The sequence below is a fragment of the Prunus avium genome, chromosome 4, assembly GCF_965620075.1.
Source record: "Prunus avium chromosome 4, drPruAviu1.hap1.1, whole genome shotgun sequence".
Classification (NCBI taxonomy): domain Eukaryota; kingdom Viridiplantae; phylum Streptophyta; class Magnoliopsida; order Rosales; family Rosaceae; genus Prunus; species Prunus avium.
In genome coordinates, this window is record NC_142287.1 from 36,380,914 (window position 1) to 36,399,920 (window position 19,007).

The 19,007-nt window shown below is 37.7% G+C and overlaps 3 protein-coding genes across 5 annotated transcripts; all 3 read right to left on the bottom strand.

Annotated features, from left to right (window-relative positions):
- Nucleotides 1-655: 655 nt before the first annotated feature.
- LOC110768753 ((3S,6E)-nerolidol synthase 1) lies at nt 656-3,101 on the bottom strand. The gene is made up of 7 exons (XM_021972599.2): nt 2,846-3,101; nt 2,483-2,765; nt 2,022-2,400; nt 1,695-1,913; nt 1,457-1,595; nt 1,113-1,361; nt 656-1,024 (listed from the first exon to the last, which is right to left on the bottom strand). The coding sequence occupies exons 1-7, from the start codon at nt 3,026-3,028 to the stop codon at nt 734-736; spliced, it is 1,743 nt and encodes a 580-aa protein (XP_021828291.2). The 5' UTR covers nt 3,029-3,101; the 3' UTR covers nt 656-733.
- A 5,376-nt stretch (nt 3,102-8,477) lies between these two features.
- On the bottom strand, nt 8,478-11,226 carry LOC110768758 ((3S,6E)-nerolidol synthase 1). Its single transcript, XM_088251462.1, has 7 exons — nt 11,073-11,226; nt 10,695-10,950; nt 10,161-10,536; nt 9,864-10,082; nt 9,627-9,765; nt 9,279-9,533; nt 8,478-9,043 (listed from the first exon to the last, which is right to left on the bottom strand). The coding sequence occupies exons 1-7, from the start codon at nt 11,196-11,198 to the stop codon at nt 8,729-8,731; spliced, it is 1,686 nt and encodes a 561-aa protein (XP_088107588.1). The 5' UTR covers nt 11,199-11,226; the 3' UTR covers nt 8,478-8,728.
- A 1,616-nt stretch (nt 11,227-12,842) lies between these two features.
- Nucleotides 12,843-17,943, bottom strand: LOC148295326 (phosphoinositide binding protein). Of its 3 annotated transcripts, none has more exons than XM_088251459.1 (3): nt 17,563-17,943; nt 17,002-17,199; nt 12,843-16,766 (listed from the first exon to the last, which is right to left on the bottom strand). In XM_088251459.1, exons 1-3 carry the CDS (start codon nt 17,594-17,596, stop codon nt 13,174-13,176), a joined length of 3,825 nt encoding a protein of 1,274 aa, XP_088107585.1. In that variant the 5' UTR covers nt 17,597-17,943; the 3' UTR covers nt 12,843-13,173. The 3 variants fall into 3 exon arrangements, with proteins under 3 accessions (XP_088107585.1, XP_088107584.1, XP_088107586.1); XM_088251458.1 differs by having other exon boundaries at nt 17,002-17,167; nt 17,563-17,942; XM_088251460.1 differs by lacking the exon at nt 17,563-17,943 and having other exon boundaries at nt 16,979-17,117.
- Nucleotides 17,944-19,007: the final 1,064 nt, after the last annotated feature.

Sequence of the window (19,007 nt, forward strand, 5' to 3'; positions counted from 1 at the left end):
TCAGTTTGGGGTGTATTTAAGGGTAGTTTGAGAAGATAGTGGGGTTTTCTTAGAAATTGTAAAAATTTAAATTAAAAGATGGGATAAACTTAGAACATGAGGTGAACTAAGAGAAGTGTGGGGTTTAAATAGAAAATCTCTATATGTTTTTAGCTAAATTTTAACTAAAAATAGAGAGCATGATTGTGGATGCTCTTAACTCCTCCAAACCCAACTCTAATTTCTAGATCAAACCAGACCTACCGTTACTCTCCTCCTTCTTCCTCCTCCAATTATCAGAATCAGAACCTCCATTCGACGCGAACTCCACTTTCCCTTTGTTTGCGAGAAGGGTGATTTGGACTTTGCCATTGAGCTCAGGGAGGAAATTTTCAACAGGCGCCTCCTCGTGGATGCGGCTTTGTTGCAGATTGCGGTGGATGGGCTGGGTACCGGCGTATAATCTCAAGTTGTCTACAGAGGAATATTGTATTTATTTTGATGTTTGTTCTGTTTTGCAATGTTGAATGGTTTGTGATTCAAAAGCACACAATGATAAGGAAATGTGGAACTCTTTTGAAGTGGAAGTTTGATAACTTTGGTTTCTGAATTAGCCTAGTTTTCACCTGAAAATACCTTTACTATTATTCTATCCTTCTGCAATTTACTAGACATATTTGTGCGATGCATAAACATTTTATTTTCTTTATATAAATTACACAGCTGACCAGAAACGAAGAAGAATATATATATATTACACAGAATCAGTTTCATACAGCATCGATCTCATATACTCCTTAAGCGAGGGAAGGCATTGGTTTTGATCGTAGCTATACATCAATGGCACCATTCTTGCAAGATTAAGGGAAGCGTTGGTGAATGCGACTGGAAACGGATTAGGAGACACCAATTCTTTGTTCAGGCGCTTCCATTCTTTTGAGATCAAATTAATAGTAATTTCTTGTGCATCCTCAATCGAACGGCCTTGGTGTTCGTTTAAGTAGCACCATATGTATGAGCCGTCGTGCCCATCTTGATTCTCATCCTACAATCAATGTAGTTACATAAGCACATTTACAGCTAGAGATATGAACAAGACATGTTTACAGTGCTTGATATGAATATAAGCTTACCGCTGCACTTCCCAAGTCGTCCCAGAGTCGAAGAATTGCTGCTGCAGAAGATATGATAGCTGGAGTTTCATTCAACAGCTCCACGCTTTGTTTGGTTATGCCTTGACCCAAGAGAAAGAAAATGTGGACCATCACCACATTCACCCCAGAAGAAACAATCCCATTCTTTAAGTAGTCTTCTGCTTTGGGCAAGTGCCCAGACTTAAACCATTTTGCTTCTACTAAAAATGCATTGCACAGACTCCCCCACTGCATGAAATATAGAATTGAATAATTAACTAATCTTTAATTAATTATACTGGTAATTGATAATCAGCCAATCATCACGCAATTGGTATATATACCGTTTTCCTAAGAGAGTGTAACGGGTTCCAGCCGTGCTTCTGATAGACCTTGCTGCTGATTTCATTCGTCATATCGTGAAGAGCCTTGAAGCATATTTTCATGTAGTCTGGTAGGTGATCTATATCACCAATTTCCCATCTGCAGAAGCATCCAACAATTTTATTGATCAGTCAATGGGCAAAACTTGTTAAATTAATTAAATTTAGTTGTTGAGGCATGTTTATTGCATATATATACCTATTGACAGCCTCTGTGAAGAGAATGAGCTCATCAAGCGTCCCGTAAACATCAAAAATGTCATCAATCAAATAGATGAATGAGATGGGTTTTGTGAGCTCAACCCTCTCCTCTGATAACTTTGGATCTGTTAGGCATGCCATGGACCATATGTACCATTTAACTGGTTGGTCTCTGGCAAACTTCAATTCCTTAGCCAATCCGAGCTCTTTCCACCACCTAATTGAGATAACATAATTCAAATAGGCACATTGATTAATTAGCAAGAGACGTCCAATTATATATATCTACGTACATCCTCATCAATCATATTGTCAATTAACTTACTTGGAAATTTGAACAATTTCCTTCTGGTGTAGGGACTGGACCATATTAAAATCTGTTTTTGCCACTTCCTGTAAGATATTTAACCATCGATTATCCGTGCCTCTGGAATTAGTAGCAAAAAAGTTCTTGGCCATGAATGTGGCCAAACTTTTGTGATGGGAATTAGACAATGTGTTTCCAACAACTCTGGCTTGGTGATGATCAAGATGTGACAAGGATGTATTTAGGAGATGACAACTAAATTGTCCAGCTTCGTCAAGTGTAACTTCTCCTTCTGTACTTAGCTGTGAAGCTTCGTATAAACTCATCAATCCCTTAATGTCTTCACTCAACATTTGCTTGAAGCTTCCTTCGCTTTCTTTGAATTTGTTGAACACATCTATTTAACAAAAAATATACATATGGTGAGCAGTCGAATGATTGGCTAGTACTGAGTACCTATATATACGTATGATACCTACCATCAGGCACGAAGTAACCCTGTTGTCTGAGCAGTCGAAAGCGAACTGCCACCTCATGAAGATCGCTGTGATGATTAGCTCCATGAGTACTACCGGAGGTGATAATCAAATGCTGTTTTTGAAGAATTTGGTCAATCTCTTCTTGAAAGTGGTGGTCAATACCCAGCCGTTGAACAGCATCGATCATGTTCAAACCCTCAACTGCTTCTTCTCCTAGTTTGCTCAGTACATGCCTGAACACGTCCAGCTTTCGTGCATGTAGGAAACAAATGTCATCATCCTCCTGCTTGCAAGAAAAGCAAAGAATTATTTTAGGCATGAAGGAAAATGCAACATAAAAGGCAAAGAGCAAGTGTTACGTACCCTAGTAATTGTATTAGCGTAGTTAGTTTTGGAGTTGGTTAATAGGTGCGAGGGAGTTGAAAGCAAGCCATGATCTTGGGCAGTGCTCCATTTTTGAGAAGAGGGCTTAGGTGTAAGCTGAATATGTGGGATCTTTTTTGGAGCATTATAGACAGCAAAGATGGCCTTAGAAAACAATGCCATTTTTACTTTAGCAATTGCAGCAGGATCTTGTTTTTTTTTTCTCAGTTTGTTTCTGTTGCTTAATTTGAGAGTGTTAGTGACTCTGGGGTTCTCATTATAAAGAGGAAGATGCGCACCACGGGAAGAGGAAAGAGGAAAACAAAAAAAACAAAACACACGTGTTGGTTTTTTATCAGGAGCCCAGCATTGTCCTTGTGAAAACTCCTTCACATCATCTGCCAAACTAAAAGCAGAAGAAACATGTTTTAATGAATAGTGTACTATATTAATAATTGAGAGAGGGTGTGCTGCTGTCACTTTCAAATGTACTATGTTAATAGTGTTCGATTTTTGGAACAACAGCTCCTACATTGTTTTTTGTGTTGTGTTTAATTCGATGGATTTGTATGGCTCACAACCAAGGTATTAAATATCGATAATATCCCGATAATATCTCAATACGAAATCCAAAAAATACATGAATTTTTTTGAAAAGCCTCTCCTGTTGCGCATAGAGGGATTCGAACCCCTCCCATTTTACTCCTTCAACACCTTAACCACCATATCACTTATATTTTTTGTGAAAATATGCTAAAATATTTATATATATATATATATATATATATATATATATATATATGTTGGACCACCTCCTGGATTTATGAGCCCCTTAACTGGTGAGGCAAACTTCACGCATGCAACACAAGATGAGGACCATGACAGTAGGCGTGCAGGACCAGGAATTGGTGCCATAGGGAAGGACTATACTCGTAGAGAAAGAGGCAAGGGGACTTTGTCAAGTCAAGAAGATGACTCGTTATCTATAACTTCGGACTGTGTTGGAGTAGGAAGTAGTAACTATGGTTATACTCATAATCAACAATTTCCCTACCCTTCATATGTCATTCCTGTTGGGATGGAATCAAGCGACTCATGGAAAGAATCCAAGACTCAATCTTCAAATGATTTTGTTTATAGACAACGTAAACCAATCTCGGATCCATATGGGTGGCATGTTAACAATTACATGCAAAACTATTTTGGGGATTTATCATTTGATGACTACTCTTCAAAATATACTTACTCTACACATAGAGATGATGAAGATAGTGAAAATTTTGAACCTCATAGGAACTCTATGTGGTACTAAGTCACTCATATATCTTACCATGCAATGTATAAAGTGTAAAATATTGTAATAATTCATTATATATAAATGATTATGGTGTGTTTAATCTTCTTTCATTAATTACTACATATTTTCTACACTTACAGTGTTTGCCAACTCGCTATATAATCAACTTAAATCAGTTAAATCCATCATGCAATGCATTTCCTTCCAATTTTTTTGTGATAAACTAATAGATAATTGACTAAATAAACAACCTGCAAAGTTTCAATAAAAATTTCCAAGTTTTTCTTACAATTTCCGTGGTTTTTATTCAATTTTTACCGATACCGATAATATCACGATATTTCCATAGATATTTCCATGTTTTTGGACTTCCGATATTTCCGATACCACCAATATTTTAGACCTTGCTCACAACAACCAATATATTTATACAAGGAATCCAAGAAAGAATCAAATTTTTACTTATAATAGAAGCCATTGCTCCGATCTCCATCTCCATTTGTATACATATACTGTGGAGAAGAAAATGTCATGCATTAAAGGCCCCCCAAGGCCCCAAAAACGAAGTCCAGGAGTGAAGGCCAACCTGGGCAGGGGGTGGGTAAATCCAAAGGCAAGACTTGTCTGAGCTGCTACTTGGGCAAGTTGATGTCATTGTGACATCAACAACCAATTTCAATAACATAAAAATGAAAACCAAAAACCAAAAATTTCAGAAGTTTTTTTTAATAAATACCTACCCATATTCTTTACTTCCCACACCAAAATTCTATACAAATTCCTCTCCTCATATCTCATGTGAATAGTAGTTGTCCTTGGATTGCCATGGTAATGGGTTGAAAACCAACAAAAAACATTGCAAGGACATGCACTATTCACATTAATAGTAACAGTCATTGTCTCCCCTTGCCTTTTGCCATAGTAAATGGGTGGAAATACTCTAAGGAGGCTTCTATATTTCCCTGTTCTATAAACGGTTTATATTAAGGAGGCTTCCTCTATATTGTTTTTCGGCTATAGATGTTATGTGGTGTGCCTTCTTTTTAATGTCGAAAGAAATTTCAAGTTTAATTCTGAAATCTCCTCTTGTTGATACCATAACACACAATACAAATTTGGCAAAATACTGACCAATGCCTAAAATATTGATGGTTTCAGAAATATCGGTAGTCCAAAAACACGGAAATTTCGATGGAAATATCGGAAAATTATCGATATCGATAAAAATTGAATAAAAACCACGGAAATTGTAAGAAAATTTTGGAAATTTTTCTTGAAACTTTGTAGGATGTTTATTCAGTCAATTATCTATTATTTTATCATAAAAAATTGGAAGGAAATGCATTGCATAATGGCTTTAACTGATTTAAGTTAATTATATAGTGAGTTGACAAACACTGCGAGTGTAGAAAATATATTGTAATTAATGAAAGAAGATTAAACATACCAAAATCATATATTTATAATGATTTACTAACACTTTATACATTGCATGATAAGATATATGAGTGACTTTTTTTTGGGTCGAGAAGATACATGAGTGACTTAGTGTCACATAGAGTTCCTATAAGGTTCAAATTTGAGTTATTTACACTAACACCCCCATGATGTTTTCAAATTTTTCACAAAAGCCCTTGAGGTTTTAGAAATTACAAGAACACCCCTTGAGGTTTTAAATTGTTTTCATAGAACTCATTTTCACTGATTTTATAAAAAAAAATTCTCCAAATGACAAAATTGGCCTTTGATATTAAATTGCATATACTTCATTGAGGTTAATTTTGTCATTTGCATAAATTTTTTTCAATGAAATCATAAATTTTTGGACAAACAATCAACGAAAAGGAGTTTTGTTAAAACAAACTAAAACCTCATGGGGTATTCGTGTAATATTTGAGACTGAGCGGGTTTTGTGAAAACACAAGAAATCTCAAGGGGTGTTAGTGTAAATAACTCTTCAAATTGTTCATTGTCTTTATCATCTCGATATTACAATGATATTATAGCGATATGTTGGCCAAATATTACTAAAGTGTGAGAGAAATTATCAATATTGATATGTTATGATATTATTGATACTTATACGATATGTATAAATATATTCTAAAATATCTTAGATTTAAAAAAACGATAATATCATCAATATTTTAGTCATTCATAGTGACATTACGTTGTTGTTGCTTTTTTAGTCCTTATTACTTTGCGCGCGCATACATTATTATTAGTTTTTGTGGTCTGAAATACATTATTCTGTCGGAGAAAGAAAGAGACCGTCGTGGGCTGTGTGTGTGTGTGGATGATTTTCCTTGGTTGTGTGGTGTTCCATAATCCATTCAAACACAATAACCTGGATATTTTTTGGTGCCACCGGGATTGCTACTATTTGTATTTTGGGCCCCTCTTTTGTAGCAGTTGTGCTGTTCTTATCGCATTTATGACGAGACTATTGTGGCAATTGTTCTTTACATTCTGTACAAAATATATGAAATACATTGGGGTCATGGCATGGCCCCTTCCTTGTAGCCTAAGCATGGCTCTGCCTTTCATATCTAAAAACAAAACATGGCCACAATTTTCTTAATTATTTTCAGACCCAAAATCAATAGGCCAAATTACATATATTTGGTTGGTGTGGTGACCATTCTTGCACGATTAAGATTAACCACGTTATGCACATTTTTCCTTTTCTTTTTTGCACATTGGGTTGCCAAATTACATATCAATAGGAAGAAACATGTTTTGCACATTGGGTTGGAGTCATTTCAAATCCAAATGGTATCAAGTGTTTGACTTTTCTTTTTTAAAGGCACTTGGAAATTTCGTCCACAAAAAAAAAGGCACTTGGAAATGTTAAATATGTGGGGCCTTGAGTGCCGAATTTGGGCCCACGAACCATAAACTTATGTTTGAAACCAACAACTCGTGACTTGATGTTTGGGCCCACACACTAACCACAAAAATGTTTGTAGCCACTCATCATCCCTCCCTTTCATGAAAACGAGTCACCACTCACCACTAGGTCTTGAGCTTGACTTTTGTCGACTCGTTTCTTTCTCTTTTTTTGGGTTAAACAACTCGTTTCTTTTTGGTGTTACAATTTTCTCTCCTGCTCTTCTGCATAGTCGTTATTCATTATTGGTCAAGATTTCTTGAACAACAATTATTCCTCAATCAAAACAAACAAAATTAATTATTTAATAAAGTAATATATATACTATATTTATATCAAAATGAAAAAGGCCACAACCATGCTGATTTTGTGCTTTAATTTTCTCTATCACGATCTACTTAATTTTTCTTATAAACATGTCATTTCATTTAAATTTCATCCAAAAAGACAAAAAAAAAAAATGACACATCAAACATATATTTTTATTTTTTATATCAAAATGAGTGGTGGTAAGTAAAAAAGCCGCAATTCTCTATCCCGATCTACTTGATACTCGACTTTTCTTATAAGCATGTCATCTCATTTAAATTTTATCCAAAAAGACAAAAAATATGACACATCAAACATATATTTTTATTTTTTAAATGTTGCTTCACACCCAAAAACATTATGAAAACAGATTGTTGGTCTCTTCCCATCGCCTCCCCCTTTCATCTTCCCAAAGCAAACCAAAGCATACAAAAACCAGCAGCACATAGCTATGCCTGTTATTTAAATTTCACACTGCAACCTGATTAAAGAATAAAAGGGTCTTCGTTGCTCAATTCAATTTTGCTTCAATATCTTTCTCACCATACCCACGAGATTTTCTTCATCCATTCTAAGAACAAGATACGATGGTTTTACAAGAAAAAACATATGAAATAATCAAAACCTAATAAAGTAATCTTCATTAGTTTCCCATATAATAAGCTAGATAATTTTTTATTGTATTTCTTTTGTGGCCAAGATTGGAGATTTGATCATGTCTCGGTGCTTACCCACCCAAAATCCATGGTTGGATTGGATATATGATATATCTTCTTCATATCTTCCAATTTGTTACAATAAGAAAAATATTCAGCACAACAACAAAAAAGGTATTCGATTGTTGGTGTCAATTTGAAAGTATGAATGAGAATTTATGGAAGAAATAATTGATAATTTGTGGGAGGGAGATGCTAGAACAGAAAAAATAAACAAAGAACGAAGGTATTTGTTACTCTTTGCATTTTTTTTAAAGTGAGGCAATTGGTTTTTTAATTATTGAAGTGTGATGTGTCATTTTCTTGACTCTTGGATGAAATTTAAATGAGGTGGTCCATGTTTATAAGAAAAATAAAGCAAATTATGATTCATGGCAGAGAAAATCCAAGCACAAAATCCGGATCCATAAAGTATAGTAGTTGTTGTTCAAATTCTTTTTTTTTTTATTCTTTTCAATAAGAGGGTAATACATAAAATTTTTAAAAAAACATCCCTATCCTAACTTCCGAAACTAACAGGACAGCGAATGTTTCTTTTTGGGGGTTTTCCCCCCTATTTCATTAAATATATAAAAACAGGATATATATAATTTGAGCACAGTTGGCAATCTGGTGGTCTCCTCTCTTATTGTCTCAAATTTAATGAGGCCTTTGAGAATTGAGACCTGAATTTATATCGTCTGGCCTAGGGACCCTTGTGCAAGAAAACTATCAAAAAGCAACGACTTCATGTTCTCCTCAAGGCTTGGAAGGCGATGTTGGGTATTGTAATCATACATCATCGGCACCATTCTAGCAACATTCAGAGCAAGTTTTGTAAAAGACTCTGAAAATGGATTTGAAGAGAAGCATTCTTGGTTGAGTCTCTTCCATTCATCTGAAATCTTTTGGACAACGTAAGCCCTTGCATCTTCATCTGAGCAACCGTCGTGTTCATTCACGTAACACTGTATGTACGAACCATCATACCCATTTTGGTTCTCATCCTGCACACACAAATCAATTAGTACATGTTAGGGAAGGAGAAGGACACTTCATGGAGCCGTGAACAGTTAGATTCTTTTTATTATTTTTTTTCTAGGGACGGGGGTCAATAAAACTCAATACAAGTCATTTTTCGTCCCAGTAGTTTTTCGGTTTTATCACTCTAGTCTGTGGAGTTTTGTCGTAAAGTTTAATTAGATGAGAAAGTACAATACTTGATTGACATAGGTAAAGTACCTTGGCACTTCCAAAGTCATCCCAGAGCCGTAGAATGGTGGCCGTTGAAGATATGATGCCAGGTGTGTTGATGTTGTCAACAATATCTATGGCTTGCTGAGTTATACCTTGACCCAATATGAAGAAGGCGTGGGTTAGAACTGCAGGCACCCCTGTACTGATAACCCCATTCTTCAAGTAGTCTTCAGCGTTTGGCAAATGCCCACACCTAAACCATTGTGCCTCTAACAGGAACGCCTTGCACAATATTGCCCACTGTAACATAATTAAACGTGATCAGTTAAGATGGTACAAATTCCGGTACTCCGAACTCGAAATGCAGTTTGGAAATAAATTATTGATGCATACCGATTTTTTTAGGGATTCTATAGGGTTCCACCCATGCCTTTTGTACAACCTGTCGCTGGTTTCATTGGTAATGTCATAAAGAGCCTTAAAACTTATCTTCATGTAATCTGGTAGTTCATCAGTGGCATCAAGATCCCATCTGCATGCAAATTATTTCACAGACCATTGATTAAGTTCATTATTTCAGGATGAGGGTGTAGTTGATATATATATTTATTATCCTACACACAGACGTACCTCTCAACTGCTGCTGTGAAGAGGATGAGCTCGTCGAGTGTTCCGTGCACATCAAAAATGTCATCTATTATGTAGACAAGAGAGATCGATTTGGTAAGTTCAACCCTTTCCTCTGATAAGCTTGGATCTGTGAGGCATGCCATGGGCCACGTATACCATTTAATTGGCTGGTCTCTCACAAAATTCAACTCCTTTGTCAAGCCTAGTTCTTTCCACCACCTGATTATTAAGATGAAAATTTAATATTAAGAGGAGAAATATAGATAGCCGAAGTGAAGTCTTTTGATCTGAACTCACTTGGATATCTGTAGGATTTCATTTCGGATTATAGATTCAACCACGTTCAACTCTATTTTTGCTAGCTCCTGTAAAACACTGGCCCATTTCTCTGTGCCTTGGAAATAGTTCAAAAAGTTTTTAGCCATGAATCTTGTCAAGCTCTTGTGATAAGGATGCTTTAATGAATGTGCTACGAGTGGTGCTCGATGATCATCAAGATTGTTTGGCAGCCAAGCAGTAAGAATTTGGTGGCTGAGCTTTCCGGCTTCATCAAGTGCATCTTCTCCTTGGAAACTCAAGTGAGATGCTTCGTACAATCCCACCAATCCCTCAATGTCTTTGTCTAGTAGTCTTGATGTCAAGTCTTCGATGTTCTTGAATTTGTTAAACACATCTGAATTCCAAACCAATTAAAAAGAAAAGAGTTGTTATTGTTTGTTTACTTTACTGGGTGGGTCACTTTAGCGAAATTACATAATTTACATACGTTGTTCTTTTTAAGTCTAGTTCAATTAGGAAGGACAAAAAAAGATAGAGATATAAGAGAACAACCTGTGGTTACATGATAACCTTGCTGTCTCAAGAGTCGAAAATGAAGTGAAACCTCAAAAAGTTGATGATTGCAATTATCATAAGCTCTTGCATGATATTGCTTTTGCAGAAATGCTTCAATCTCCTCTCGGAAGTGATGATCAAGACCTAGGTGCTGCATGGCATCAAACGCAATCAGTTGTTCATCTTCTCCAACATTTGCCACTGCATCCTTCAATTCCTTCAATTTTTGAGCATGGTGGAAGTGAAAATCAACCTAGAAGGGAAAAAAATTGACATAATAAGAAACCAAAAAAAATAAAAATTAAATTAAATTAAATAAATAAAAATAAAAATTGCATGGATCAATGTGAGTAGTGAACTTATTTTGGAGCTTACAATTGCACAGTTGGGGGAAGCAGTGTGAGCTTCAAGAAAGGCCATGTCGTTAATATGCCGAGTAACAAAGAAACAGTTTGATTTTGGACGAGAACTAGAATACTTGTAATAAATTAATGAAGTCATCCCCCCAATTTATAGGCCACAACAACAATGAGAACGCGTTGCAGACTTGAGTGGCGAGGTCACAAATGACATCTCCGTCATTCCACGCAACGTTTTGCGCGCGCCTTTTTTTCGTGGGAGAAAAAGTATCGAAAATTCTAACAATAATTGATGCAGGAAAACTAGTTTTCCAGGACCCGTCAAAATCAAAACCAACCTTATCCATACATCCATACGGTTATAATCTTTTCACTCAGTGTCGGTTGTTGCAGCTCCTGTGTTTTTTTTTTTACCCTAAGCTAAGATAAATTTGACAGCTAGTTTTCGGCCACCAATTCCTATTTTCTAGTACATCCACTTTTAGAATTTTTTTTTCTTTCTTTCCTCCTTTTATTTATGTGTGATCCCTTTTTTTTTTTGGCTTTTGTGATATCTTTGAAAAAGAAATAAAAGGATCAAGATCATTAATTTCAACTTCAATTAGTAGGTAGCGGTCATTCTTCATTGCCAAAAAAATACTCAATTTTCTCAATGCATTATGGACTCAGGATTTCAAAATGGGATGGGCTAAATTTACCTTACATACAAAACCTAATAAGAAGACAAAAACGTAATTGCACATCCCTAATTGATAATTCATAACATTGAATTGAAATCCCTAATTTATACTTCATGAACCTTAAAAAATCCCCAAATTTCAGTAACAACAAATTGAGGAAAGAAAATGGTAAGATTTCACCAATAAAATAATTTTTTTGCTAATATTCCACCAATAAAATATGACCCACCAAGAAAATTGAACATGTTGAAAGGCTGATTCGTGAGGTGGGGCTGAAAAATAACAAAAACTACCTGCCCCTAGGTTAGCCTGTCCTTGGGTCCGTGCCATGAGTGCAAATTTGTGGTTGCCACGAAGTTCATGAAAAAAAGGAAAAGAAGGTGCGAAGAAAGTAACAAAAAAATACCATCACGTAATTTCACGTCGTCGTACCAAGTACCAACCCAAAATTTGGAACTACGCTGAAGAGAACGACGACGCATCATGTGATTGTCCGCTTCAAAGGACTGATATGTCCCTCGGACGTCAACATCATGTGTACGAGACACACGATGGTGTCTCAGAATTCGAGAATTTGAGAATTTGAGAATTCTGAGATTCCCAAACAAAAAACGAGTAACATTCTTTCTTTCTATTATTGAACGGAGGAATCAGAATTCTCAAATTCTCAAATTCTCACATTTCTGGTACTGTTTCGGAGAGAATTATGTAAGTGCTGATTACACATTGATTAAGAACCTGCTTGCATAATAGAATACGACTACGCAATCTTGACTCTGAAATTTTTTCCCACAACGTGCTCACATAAATGAAACATCGGATGTATGAATAATTGCTTTTAACCACGTAGCTACAAGCTCCCTACTTGATATCACATTTTTTTGTGTTACAAATACACATGTATATTTTTCTCCACATACATGGTATATATCAAGACAAGAGTTACATATTCAGGTTTAACTCATCCTATTTATTTACCCATGATGGTGTAAATTGGCAATTTCCACAACTAAAATCGAGATTTTCTTCTATCTATGGCAGCTGTTACTCTCCGTTGCATATTCCTGGTCCCTTATGGAGTCAATAAACTGAATGGAGAAATGAGGTTGATGTGAAGCCACTGAATCAGTTGAAGCTGCTGCAGATACATGCATCTCGTGCTATTACAACTTCCACAGATAATACAGAAGGAAAAAGAAATAAAAAAGAAACAATTTAAGCAACATCTCCAAGTGCAGGCAGAAAATGCCCCTTTACATTATGATGATACATTTTCGTTATTACCATTCAATGAGTAAAACCGTTCTTGCATAAATCCTCAATCATCCTGTTTCCTGGCTAATTTTGCATACCAACAACATTTACTGAGCTATCGAGCTTCATAGCTTGTAACGAATAATGGACCTTCCCAACTTACCAAGGTCACGTCTTTACTTTTCACTTCGAAGGCGAGGAATTCAGCTTCTTTTCAAGCAGCTTGGCCTTCCGAAGAGCATCCAAGGCCTCAGCTTGTTTTCCTGCACGTTTCAAATTTACCGCCTTTACCTTCTCTGCCTTGATCTGTTCTTCCAGCTGACTTCTATCTTGGGTTGGGTTATTGCTCTTACCAGCATTAACTTTGGAAGGCTCTGGTCTTCCAGGGCCTTGAGATAAAATGCTAGCATCATCAATTCCAATTGCTTTCAAGGCAGACAGTAGTTGAGGATCAAGAAGACCCTCAACAGAGACATCATCAAGTGGCTCTACTTTGTCAGTTGTGGAATCCTGAGCAGGCAACTCCAACTGATTTTCAAGTGCCTTAGCCAATTCAAACTCAGCTTCCGCTTCTTCCATCCGACCCTCCCTCCGCAGCTTCATAGCCTGACGTTTGTGACCAAGAGACTCCTGTTGCAACTTGAAGCGATCACGACTGGACAATGGTTTTGGGTCCAAGGATGGTGAACCATGATCCTTTTGGCCAGCACTTGTAGTAGTTTTGGACTGAGGACTATCACTTGAACCCAAAACAACATCACTTGAAGTAGTTTTGGACTGAGGACTATCATCCTCAAGACGCTTCTCCAACAATTTTGCCTGCCGAAGTTCCTCCCTAGCTTCTGTCAGTTTTCCTTCTCTCTTTAAAGCTAATGCCTTCCTCTTAAAAGCCAGGATTTCTTGCCGAATGGCACTTTGGTTGCTCTGGGAAGCAGATTCCTGAATCGAATTTGCTTCATCAGCATCTCTCTTCTTATTGACCAGAACTGTATCTTCCGCTTTATGAATTTTAGCATTATCTTGGCTAGCCAGATCTTCATTTGAAAAAGTCAGGGATCCCAACTGGATGGGAGGGCTGGCAGCTAAGGAACCGACAGAGTCAAATTTTAGGCTATCATCTTGTTTTTCCACGGGTCTTTGTGAACTTATCCAGTCATCCCCTGTCAACAAATCAACGAAGTTCCCAGATTGGACAGGTGGAGACATCTGACTAAAGCCTCCAGCAAGTCTCTGGTTGTCTGGAGAACGAGTTTTACCCGAAGCACCCAATTCCACTGGCAATGGTTGGTTTTCTTTAGCAAACTGTGAGGTTGGTAGAACGGAAACATTAGGATTCCTTATAGGGGGATTAGCTGCACGACTTCTTACACTTCCTGAACCCACTGACAACTTAACTACTTCGTCAATTGGACCCACTGCTGTCTGGGTAGACCTTCTCACTTCCATATCATTCTTCAAATTCCTCTCCTTTTCATTGTTAATTAGTAATCCGAAACTCTCGAGATTCTCTTCCTTTGGATCATCACGCAGACGCACATCCTTTGGGGCATCCAATTCTTCAATTTGAATCTCTAGCACCTTAGCCATCCTCAGTACTTCCTCAGCTTCGTCGGTTTCTCCCTTACGTCTAAAGGCAAGAGCCTTTCTTTTTAAATCCAAAAGTTCCCTTTGGATTTCACCTTTACTTCTTGGTGCAGAAACAGCAACTTTGGAAGAAGAGGTTCCCTCTGAGAGAAATGCTGGGTTCTGCATATTAATCTCTGTTACATTACCTCCATCACCTTCCTCTTCAGCACTATTACGAGTAGGTTCAGTGATATTTTCCTTGTGCCTACCAAAGTCTGATTGAACTTCTTTCGTGGGTGCTTCCATCTCCACCATCTGGTCCTCTAATGCTTTCGCCTTTTTCAGCAGTTCTTCTGCCTCCTCAGTCTCTCCCTGGCGCCTCAGAGCAAGAGCTTTCCTTTTGACGCCTAAGAGTTCCCTCTGAATTTCAGCTTTACTTCTCCTTGATCCTCCAGCCAGTACATTAGCCGGGGCTTGAGTTACAGAGGATTCACCAACCTTGGTGGAACGATTATCAATTTGCTTAGAAGGCCGGGATGATGAGTTTGCAAATTCATTATCATCTTCATCCCAACCCAAATTCTTTAAGATAGAAAGATATGTTGGATCATGCATGTCTTGATCTGTTACATTGTCTCCTTCCTCGTCTGCAACTGGCAGATTGGGATGCTCATGTGACAAATCTAGGACCTTACTGCCAACAGTCCCAGGCATTGCCTTTAGCATAGAACCATTTTCGATCTCTTCAAGCTGACGCTCAAGAATACTGCCTTTCTTCAGTTCTTCTTCAGCCTCATCTAATCGTCCTTCTCTTCTCAGAGCCAGGGCTTTCTTTTTCAAGCCCAGAAGCTCTTTCTGAATCATTAATTTACTCTTCCTTGCAGGTTTGGAGTTCATGTCTATTGTATTAACATTTCCATCACCCACCATAAATGACTTTGATGATTTATCATCAGTTTGGTTATGAATTGTTGTGCGATCGTTTGCAACATTGCCCTCTGGAGAGTCAAGGCTTTCGAGGTCCTTTTCAAGTAGTTTTGCCTTCTTTAGCTGTGCCATTGCCTCTCTAACATTACCTGCCCGCTTATGATTTAGAGCCTCTCGTTTTAAGGATTGAATTTCACTTAATAGTGCTTCCCTGTCAACAGCAGCTATATGGGTAGCAGGAGTTTCAGGATTCTTAGAATCTTGAGACCATCCAAAAGATTGTAAAGCAGCAGTTATTTCCGGGTCTTCCATATCCTCGTCCGTCACTTCAAAATTACTATCCAAAATATGATCATCAGCAGCACTAATAAGATTATCAAAATTAATGTCATTCTCCTGCTCATATTGAATTGAAAATTCTTGTTGTTTGTCATCATCCATACTGCGAATTAATGCAGATAGCTCATCATCAGAATCTTCAGCCTCAGCCAAGAATTCCTGTTCTTCGAGTTCCTTCTCTAAAACTTTTGCTCTCTTTAGTTCCTCCTTGGCTTCTGCAAGTTTCCCCTCACGCTTCAGCATGAGAGCCTTCTTTTTATGTGCAACAACCTGGGTCTTGTCAATGGCGCTATTACCCTTATTTTTATTGGTCTTTTGTGAGATTTCTCCAAGAAGAGAAGAAAGTTCGCCCTCCAAACTCAGACTTGCTTGCTTTTTCTCTTCATCACGAAGATCCATATCGGACCATCCTAGCTCTTTAAGCTCATCGGAAAGGTCATCTTTTGATTTACCCACTAGAGGAGTGACCTTATTTCTTCTTCCAGATTCTGAAGGCCCATCTTTAGTTTGGCTCTCAGCCACATTGCCAGAGAGTAAAACCTTTTTACGCTCTTTTCTCAAATGTATTTCCAATGCGTCAGCCTGCCTCTCAAGCTCCTTCCCTCTCTTAAACGCTCTTAATGCTTCTGCAGACTTCCCTTCTCCTTTCAGAATTTTATACTTCTTCTTCTCATCCAAAGCTTGCTGACGCAACTCCTCAGGAGAAGCAGATCCATCACCACTCTGTAAATGATTGGGCTCATCAACAGAAAGACTTCTATGTATTTCTCCCACCCCATTGTGGCTGGAATCTTCTTGACTATTTGAACATGATGCACTGCTACTCGCCCTCTGCATACTAGCAACCACATTACTGTTAGACTCTTGTCCTGATTCCTTCCTATCATTACCGAGAATTTGGTTCAGAACTTCATCCTCAGGCTTTGATGTCAACTTCAAACTGCCTGCACAGAAAGTTAAGAGGTTAGATACTGAAGGTACCATCAAAGGGTAGAGTAATTCAATCCTTTTCCGTCTGCCATTAAAATGATGCAAGTGCAAAAAAAATCTATCTATACCATAATTCAGCAAAGAAGCATGTGGCAGAAGCACAAAACTAGCACAACTTCTTACAGAACAGACAAATGTTCAGTACAACAACAAATGAACTAACAACCTTAGAAGAAATTGAGATGGTACCTCTCCCAGCTCTAGTCTTGTGCCCATGTCTCTCAAAGCGTGCTGCTTCTTCTAGCTTTTTACAAGGCTCGCAAATACGCACAGGCGAATCACCTTGCCCGCGTAAAAACATTCTTTGCTGGGTGCAGCTGTTGCAAAACAATCCCCCACACCTCCGGCAATGATGCTGAAATTCCACATTGCATATAATCAAGAATCCTAAAAAGACCCAGAGACTAGTAAAAATATCACATTCAATAACCTTCGAATAAGCTTAAGTTGGATAACAAGTCCTTTATATAATTAGAACCCATTTCTTTGCACAACACAAACTATTAATCCCCAACAAATTCTTAAACTAAATAATCATCGGCCTGTACAGAATAAACAATCTATATGCTTTCCACAACGTTCAAAATGGAAACCCACGAATCGTAGTATCGGAATTACGGTTGAGTTCACATATAAAATCTAAAAAGTAGAAATTTTGAGGCATAGGTAATGAAGAAACAAAAGAACTTGTCAAGAACTCATAGATGGGTCATTGGATCGGAGATGGAGGGAAGGAGAAAAAAAATGAACCTTGCGATTGATGAAGGTGAACTGAGAAGTGCATCCCTGACAGTGTGAGGCGTCAACCACCCAAGTATTCCCTCTCAGTGATGGCTTTGCCGGCAACCCGATCTTCTCCAACATCTTTTTGCTTTGCTCCACCCAATCAATCAAATCAAATCAAATCTACGCCAAAAGCTTTACTTAAATAAATAAAGAATAAAACGAATTTCTCTTATTTGCAGCTTTATTTTTCCCCTTCGGATCTTATGCTTTCGTACTTCAAAAAATTCATAATTCGATGGGTTTGATGTATCCAGAAGAAAGAAAGGAAAGCCGGAAAGGGAAAGAAAGTTGTGACTTTTATCTATGCGATTGATGACGACGACGAAGAAATCATTTTGGGTTTGGGTTAGAAGACGCATCAAAACACAGTCGTTTAACAGTTTGATGCCGTCGACTAACCAACGACTAGTTGGATGTGGGAGCCGGACAAGTTTAAGTTTTCAACGATACGACGTCGGCTGGAGACTCAGTGCAGGTACACGAAAACGTGAGGCCCAAATCTTGGAGGTCAAAGTGGGCCTTGACTTGGGGTCCTTTTCTTAAACTTGTTTCATTGATCCTTTATTTGGGCTGTCCTGTAATTCTGAGGAACCAAAGCCCAACATGTTGTGAGTGGCTCATGTCATCATGTCATGCATGAGTTGTGGTATTCCTATGGAAGTAAAACTTAGAAATGTTTTTTCGAAGAGAGAGTTAAAATAAAGATTTCAAAGGACAATTAATGCTCACTGCTTCCAACTAGTGGGAAGACTAGAATAGTAGTAACACGATAATCAAAAATGTTTTTGTTTCTCGCTATGTTAAGTTAGTGGTCATTTCAAAAATGTTGGTACTCCTTGGAGTTCATGCAGTAAAACGACATCAATCTCCTTCTTGGCTGCAATGCTTGCATTTATGGCCTCACACACCCCCATCATTTCATTTTCATTTTCATTTTTACCATTCACACACACAGTTGACTGGGTAGAACATTATTAATCATTGAACCAAAGTTACACAGTAAACTAGTTGTGGCTTTTCCAGGAACAAATAGGTAGAGTTGATAAAAAATGCTTTGGTTTCTTCAAACCTCAACTAGCTGTCCTGTCTGCACAATAACATTTCAAATGGTGTATTGATGTTGGTTTATTAATGAGCCCCGCAATGTGCGTGCCCTTTGCCGCATTGCTCGCTGTCTCAGTCGGCTGTTCTCTGTGAATCTGCGAGGAGACTCGAAAACCACTTCAAATATTCTTTAGAAACATCCAAACTACTTCTCGATGTTGGCCATGACACAGATGCCCATTTGTCTCGATATGTTCAAACTTCCATTACAGTTTGAATCTTGGGACGTTGGATGGGTTCATGTTTTAAACTTTGAGCTTATATTATGGATCAAATTTTGACAGCCTTGTTTAGTATGTCAGAAG

Bases quoted from the DNA above. Each gene is read 5' to 3' on its own strand.
- LOC148295326 (XM_088251458.1), bottom strand. From the start codon at position 17,676: ATGTTGGAGAAGATCGGGTTGCCGGCAAAGCCATCACTGAGAGGGAAT. The intron at 17,168-17,562 runs GTTCATTTTTTT...GTGGAATTTCAG, and splicing joins TCACCTTCATCAATCGCAAG to CATCATTGCCGGAGGTGTGG. The intron at 16,767-17,001 runs GTACCATCTCAA...CTTTCTGTGCAG, and splicing joins CAAGACTAGAGCTGGGAGAG to GCAGTTTGAAGTTGACATCA.
- LOC110768758 (XM_088251462.1), bottom strand. From the start codon at position 11,198: ATGACTTCATTAATTTATTACAAGTATTCTAGTTCTCGTCCAAAATCA. The intron at 10,537-10,694 runs GTTGTTCTCTTA...TTTGGAATTCAG, and splicing joins AGGTTATCATGTAACCACAG to ATGTGTTTAACAAATTCAAG. The intron at 9,766-9,863 runs GTACGTCTGTGT...ATTTGCATGCAG, and splicing joins TTCACAGCAGCAGTTGAGAG to ATGGGATCTTGATGCCACTG.
- LOC110768753 (XM_021972599.2), bottom strand. From the start codon at position 3,028: ATGGCATTGTTTTCTAAGGCCATCTTTGCTGTCTATAATGCTCCAAAA. The intron at 1,596-1,694 runs GTATATATATGC...ATGCTTCTGCAG, and splicing joins TTCACAGAGGCTGTCAATAG to ATGGGAAATTGGTGATATAG. The intron at 1,025-1,112 runs GTAAGCTTATAT...CATTGATTGTAG, and splicing joins ACGACTTGGGAAGTGCAGCG to GATGAGAATCAAGATGGGCA.